At 45.3% G+C, this 6847-nt stretch overlaps 1 protein-coding gene across 5 annotated transcripts in view; it reads left to right on the top strand.

The window, feature by feature from the left end:
• Positions 1–3446: 3446 nt before the first annotated feature.
• The window catches only part of LOC123103645 (uncharacterized), a 6581-nt gene continuing 3180 nt past the window's right edge, over positions 3447–6847 (top strand). Inside the window, exons 1-4 of one of the 5 annotated variants that reach the window (XM_044525294.1) lie at positions 3518–3804; positions 3923–4038; positions 4838–5085; positions 5349–5507. In XM_044525294.1, coding sequence (XP_044381229.1) covers positions 3752–3804; positions 3923–4038; positions 4838–5085; positions 5349–5507 — 576 coding nt within the window. In that variant the 5' untranslated portion in view covers positions 3518–3751. Of the gene's footprint in view, positions 3805–3922; positions 4048–4837; positions 5086–5348; positions 5508–6847 lie in introns of all 5 variants that reach the window. The other 4 variants (XM_044525295.1, XM_044525293.1, XM_044525292.1 and 1 more) reach the window with 4 other exon arrangements.

Here is a 6847-nt window from a genome sequence, read left to right as displayed (position 1 = left end):
TAAAAAAAGTCATTGCTCTCGTCTCTCAAATCCTCTTACCCATACTTATTCATATGGATCTAGGGTAACAATAAGTTTCAAACGGGGACATCGACGATGGCATGGGCGACCAACAGAGCTACCAGCCCTCCGGATGTAGCAAAGGCGGCGGCCACAAGGCCGGGCTAAGGTATAATGTTGGCAGCAGAGGACCGAGAGGTGAAAGAGGTTAGTGAAATAGATCATGATAAGGTACATGAGTAACCTAAATGGTTGTATCGCAACTTTGTTTCTCCTTGTGCTCTCCGCCTTCCCTACTCTCCATATATCTCTTCAGATCTGTTCACACTGGCTCCTCCCTCTCCCTCCGACCATCATTTGGCCCCTCTGAATCGACCTGTAGTTGTCTCGCCGCCGTTAGTCCCTCTGAAGAGAAAATCCCTAGGCCAGAGAGGTCAAGCTCCTTTGATTTAAATAAATTTATAGGATTTTGGAGTATCTGGATCCTGAAATTTTCCTATGTTGGTCCTTTGGTTCATAGAATTAGAATCCTTGGGATTTATTCCTTAGGCCTCATTCGGTTTGGAGGATTTTCGTAGGAATAACATAGGAACAAGGATTCTGGAAGACAATTTCCTATATATGCATTCGGTTTATAGGAAATGCGTATAGGAATTTCGTAGGAATACCACTCATTTCCTGTGTTTTTTTGGAGAAAACTACACATTCACTCAAAGTTCATTTTACGCGTAGAAACGAGGCAAGTCAATTCCTTAGGATGGCAAGTGCCACCCTATCAAATTCCTATACTACTCCTAATTCCTACGTTCTGATTTCCTCCAAACCGAATGAGTCCTTAGCATTTGTTTGCACTATATTTTAGAGGAATTTTTTCACCCACTTAAACCACGAGTAGAATGTCTTTTTTTCCATAATCCTGTTTTCATGTATTTTGAGAACCAAAGCTGCCCCTTATATTTCCCTACCAGTATTCCATATATTTCCTTTTATTTTGCGTATATACAATTTGTCTTCAGTCAAACTTCATAAAATTTGATCAAAATTATACTTGAGTTAAAAATATCAACATCTAGTACAATATAAAAGTTAATTTCATGATGCTTCTAAGAGCAACTCCAATGGGGCGACCCATTTTGTCCGCTCGCGTTTGTTTGGGTCGGCGCAGATAGAAAAGGCGGCCCAACGCTCTGACCCAAACGGACGCGCGTCCGTTTTTTGTCCGTGGGCGACCCATTCCCGACCCATTTTGAGCCTGATTTGCGTCGGCGCGGACATGCGACGGACGCGCGCTCGCCTACTCCTGTCCCCGGGTCCGCTCGTCTGTGGCACATTGGCCTCCCCTCCCCCCGGCCAACAAGCAACCCTCGCCCCCGCCTCCTCCGTCACCGCCGCCGCCGCCCATTTTGCCGGCGACTCTTCCAGCTGCCGCTGCCTCCACATCTGCCCAGCAACGCCGCCCTTGCCCCAGTCGCCGCCGCCGCCGTTTTGCCGCCGGGGAGCAAGCTGGTTCCCGCCGCCGCTTCCCCCACTGCCCAGCCGCCCGCGACCAAGAAGACGCCTCGCCGCCCCCGCCACATACGACCGGCACGCTCGTCGGACGCCGTCACACTCGTCGGACGCTGGCCGGGCAGCTAGCTAGTCTGTGGGCGCCGCGTCTCCCCTTGCTGGCCGTCTCCTTCTTCGACGCCCGCAAACTGTTCGACAGTTTGCCAAGGTACGAAAATGGACTCCGCCGACGAGTTCTTTTTCCACAATTTCCTTTGCGACTCCGACGATTCGTCGTCCGACGACGAGGAGGAGATATTGGCTGCCGTGTTGGTCCATCACCACCTCAACAAACAGCGGCCGTTGTTCTGTGGCTCCATTCCGGACGACCTTCAGGCGTTGAATCGTAACCGGGAGAGTGGGCATTTCCTTCTCTGGAAGGAGTACTTTGATACAACAAACCCGTTGTTCAAACATCACAAATTCCGCCGCCGGTTCCGTATGAGTAGGCATGTTTTCAACCGTATTAGAGAGGGAGTGGTCGGCTATGATGACTACTCCGAGTGCAAAGAGGATGCCGTCGGCAAGATTGGTTTCTCCTCTTATCAGAAATGCACTGCCGCCATCCGAATGCTTGCATACAGAGTGCCTGGTGATCTCATTGACGAGTACGTCCGTATGAGCGAGTCTACATGCATAGAGTCCCTGTATAAGTTCTGCAAGGCTGTGATTGATGTGTTTGGCCCTGAGTACTTGAGAGAGCCGACAGCTGAAGATACAGCCCATTTGTTGGCGATGAATGCTAGCAGGGGCTTCCCGAGGATGCTTGGCAGCATAGACTGCATGCACTGGGAGTGGAAGAACCGCCCTTCTGCTTGGCAAGGGCAGTATAAGGGACATGTCAGGGCTTGCACTGTCATACTAGAGGCCGTGGCGTCTCGAGATCTCTGGATCTGGCACTCTTTCTTTGGTATGGCTGGATCACACAACGATATCAACGTGCTTCAGCGCTCGCCGGTGCTTGCTAGGCTTGCCGAAGGCAACAGCCCACCGATGAACTTTACTGTCAACGACCACAACTATGACAAAGGGTACTATTTGGGTGACGGTATCTATCCTCAGTGGACCACTATTGTAAATACAATACCCAACCCTGTCGGAGAGAAAAGGAAAAGATTTGCCTAAGAGCAAGAGAGTGCTAGAAAGGATGTCGAGCGTGCCTTTGGTGTTTTGCAATCTCGATGGGGCATCGTTCGGTATCCTGGTAATACTTGGAGCACGCAGAAACTATGGGAGGTGATGACTGCTTGTGTGACCATGCATAATATGATCGTAGAAGACGAGCGCCCGGAACGTCTGTACGATCAAGGCTTTCAGTTTCAGGGCGAGAATGTTATGCCTGAGCATGGAGTAGCGACAACATTTGAGCAATTCACTCAGTTTCATGAAGACATGCGTGATTGGAAAACTCACGTGCAACTGCAAAATGATTTGGTTGAGCATATGTGGACTCATGTTGACAACCAATAGATGTATCTTTTTTTATTCGTTTGCAAAACTATGTGAAACGTTTTTATTTTTATTTGGCCTGTAAAACTATACTATTTATTTGGGCGGACTATTTTGTTGTTAAATTTTTATTTTACAGTATGTTGAATGCAATGCAAAATTGTGTGGCCAGCCGACCACGCCTGCACATATGGATCGGCGCGTTGGGTGCGCTGCCGACCTATATGAAAAACAGGGCGGACGCCGGGCGGACGATCGACCCAAACGGACAAAAAACGGACGAAATCGCCGGCCCGTTGAAGTTGCTCTAATGACATTGAATTGACATTATGAATGTTGATAGTTTTTTAGACTATAATTTTAGTCAAAGTTGATGAAGTTTGACTTAACCCAAAACCTGCTGAGTTATTAAAAGAAATGAATGAAGGGAGTAAAAAAAAACCTCGCCTTTGCCCGCTGCCTCGCAGTCGCAGCTTCGGAGCTTCCTCCCCGCCGTGGTTGCCATGTCGCGCCCACACGACGCCGCCTCGATCGTCCAACCCAACGCCGCCTCCATCGCCCAACCCAGCGGCAATGCCGCCTCCCAACCCAGGCTCAACCCAATCCCGATCCCGTTCGCGGGCCCCTACCAAACCCTCGGCGCTCCGCCGCCGGTGCCGTACCCGGCGCCCTTCTACCACACGTGGCGGCCCCCAGCATTCCCGCCCGTCATGCCACCCGCCGCTTTCCGCGGGCCTAGCATATACCTGCCTCCGGCATGGCCGCCGGGTGTATTGGGTCCGTACCCAGGCACCGCCTTCCCCCCATTCGGTAAGCTGTTTACCGCAATGCGAATTGCCGGTCGCTTATCTTTTGGAATTATGGTGGATTATCAGAGTAACTAAGAGGGCACGGCGTATACTTTCGACTGACCGCTTTTCTGTAACAGTAATGATTGTGTCTTGATGCACTGCCCTACAAGAAAGGCGAGCCCCATGTTTGTTTCGGAAGATCTAGTGATCTTACACGACCTTTGGTGTCTTTTGGTTTGCTCCCACGACCTTGGTGTGTTTGGTAATGCTTATTGGCTGTCATGTTACACTAAAAACACAATGTGCACCATTTGAGGTTTTTTTTCTTACACCATTTGAGTTCATGCAGTGGTTTAACTGGTAGCATGCTGTGGTTTATTTTGCTGCTTGAATTAGTGTATTTTTTATAATATGTACATCACCCCACAGTGGAAAGCTGCAAACTTCCAAATTAACATTTCTGAAACGTGTGCTCTATCATTTCCATTTCTATGTTGAAGTCATCTCACCCATTATAATAAGAAGCTATTGATAGCAACACATTCTATCAAGCATTCATAGTCTGTAGTGCACTGCATTGATTATGGTATGATCTCTGAGAGTTCTGCAAATGATTGCTACAAACCTATTGTGTTTGATTAGGTTAGATTTGGGTGACCATATATGTCTGCCTCCAGATTTGCATAAAACCGCCGATTTGTCATGCTAATTATTTGGATTAATAGCAAGATGTTTACATGAGTTTTTATTCTGGTTGCAGTATTACAATCTGCATTTATACATCTCTCTTATTTTTCGCAAATAAACCTTCCATTGCATTGTTCTGCTCAAAGGGATGCTGAGAGCAATGGCCAGCTTTGTTTTACTCATCTGCTTGATCCGAGCACTATAATGCCTTTTCTCAGGCTGTTATGACTTGTAGATAACTTATTTTGTTTTTGTTTGTTGTTAAGTTGATTTATTTGTAAGGATAGATTATGCATCATGTGTTTGGATTACTGAAGAGTTACTAATATGGCAAAAGGAAAATTTGTTTTTTCTTTTGTCTGCAGTAGATCCGAGGTATTTTACACAGTATCCTATCCGTCCAGGGCCTCCAGGCTCACCTCAAAGCCTCATGTATCCTCCTGGTGTTATCTCGCATCAACGACCAGCAGTAATTCATGGCGTTTCTGATCCTGTGGCTGCGGCCAGACCACCTGTCCCACCTGTTGCTCCAGCAGATATACTACAATTTAATGTATACATAGGCAAGATAGCGTCAACAGTGGACAAGGATTTTATTCTTTCTCTTCTCCAGGTATTGTTATTTTTTGCTTCTTATGAACTTATAGTATACCTCTGTTTGTAAAATGATCTCTTAATACCGTATAACTAGAATTAAGTTGTTGTTCAAACTGATCTTGTTAAACCTATTGTCTTCTGGTGAAGCAGATTATAGGATATTTATTATGAATACAAGGTAGTTTATTGGAGTGTTTACAAGGAAAGGTTGTGAGGCATTAAATCACATCTTCTTTGGGTTGAGGGTGTAGATAATAGTGTGTATGTGCCTCTTTTTAGCTACAGGTTTGTGGACCTGTAAAAAGTTGGAAGCCAGTCACAAATCCCATAGATGGAACTCCTACTGCATTTGGCTTTTGTGAGTTTGAGTCTGCTGAAAGCAGTCTTCGTGCAAGGCGGTTGCTCAACAAACTGAGTGTTGATGGCCAAGAACTGGTGGTATGTACTGGGCTGCATGTCATTTATGCTTGCAACTTTTTGTATATTAATAAATGTAGACTAAGATGTACTGTTTCCTAGAAAAGTGGTACCCTAGTTAGAGATATTATTTTCAGAGTGGACATACATATTATGAATTTTTAGTAGATGACATACCTCATTTTGAAAAGTATCTTGCTAATACTAGTAGACATGCAAAAAATTGAATTGGAGATAATAGGCCTACAGCCATGGTGGTTTGGGCGATTTGGGGGGATTGGGGGGATTGGTGGAGAGGTTGCTTGGTACGCCTCTCTATAGGCAGAAGGTCTGACTGGTAGACCTGGCAGTGCATGGAGAGAGAATTTCATCATGTGGGTCCTAGTGTATTTTCGTTAGTTTACATGTCTTGGGGGTGCACCTTTCTAGAGGCAGATGAAGGGCTAACAGGTGGGCCCATGCGGCAGTGAGTAGAGAGGATTCTGCCATGTGAGATCTAGAGGTATTTCTGTTACTTTACATAGCTTGGGGTTATTGCGCCTTTCTAGAGGCAGAAATGATGACAGACCTTGCGCGACAATGAGCAGTGAGTCGCTTCCGCCATGCAGGGCCTATTTTTTTGGGGGTGATTTTATGCCGCACTAACTGTGAAACGGACGGAGGGAGGAATGTATGCATAAATGGCCCTAATGGAAGAGTGACATTCAGGTAATTCATTTAAAAGTGAAGACATAAGCTGGATTGGCTTTGAAAGTAGTGGTATTGGCATCAAGTTTTCTTTAAATAATTAAAGGTGAAGGATGGATGAATCCTTGCATTCTCCCCTTAAGTATTGGGAGTCATATATGTATATTTGTGTGTGTTACAAAAGTAGGATTGGATTGGAACTGATAATAATCCCCATTCTTCTGCAGTACTCCCTCCGTAAAGAAATATAAGAGCGTTTAGATCACTATATGTATATTTGAGCGTTTAGATCACTAAAGTATTTGTGTGTGATACACTCTTATATTTCTTTACGGAGGGAGTAGTTTTTTTGTTATAAAAATCGCAGTGTAGAACATATATAATATTTGAAGTTCCTGATAATATTTGAGAAACCATTTTGGTAATTCTGAGTGATTAAATGCAGCAATTTATCTATGCAGGAAAGTTAACCTTGTTTACGTATCCATTTGGCAGCTGGGAGCCTGGGAATAATCCCACTATTGTAAATTACTTACTTTCAATGCTATCATCATGCTTCAGAAGCAACTCTGATCTTGCATGAAGCCAATAACATAGGAGAACATGCATTTCAAGAATTCCGTTTACCTTTTCCGATTTTTTTGTTTGCAATATGAACAATTTTTTTTTCATTC

The sequence above is a fragment of the Triticum aestivum genome, chromosome 5A, assembly GCF_018294505.1.
Source record: "Triticum aestivum cultivar Chinese Spring chromosome 5A, IWGSC CS RefSeq v2.1, whole genome shotgun sequence".
NCBI classification, from domain to species: Eukaryota; Viridiplantae; Streptophyta; class Magnoliopsida; order Poales; family Poaceae; genus Triticum; species Triticum aestivum.
Note: the sequence above shows the minus strand (reverse complement) of the source record. Positions and strands in the feature narration are given on the sequence as shown.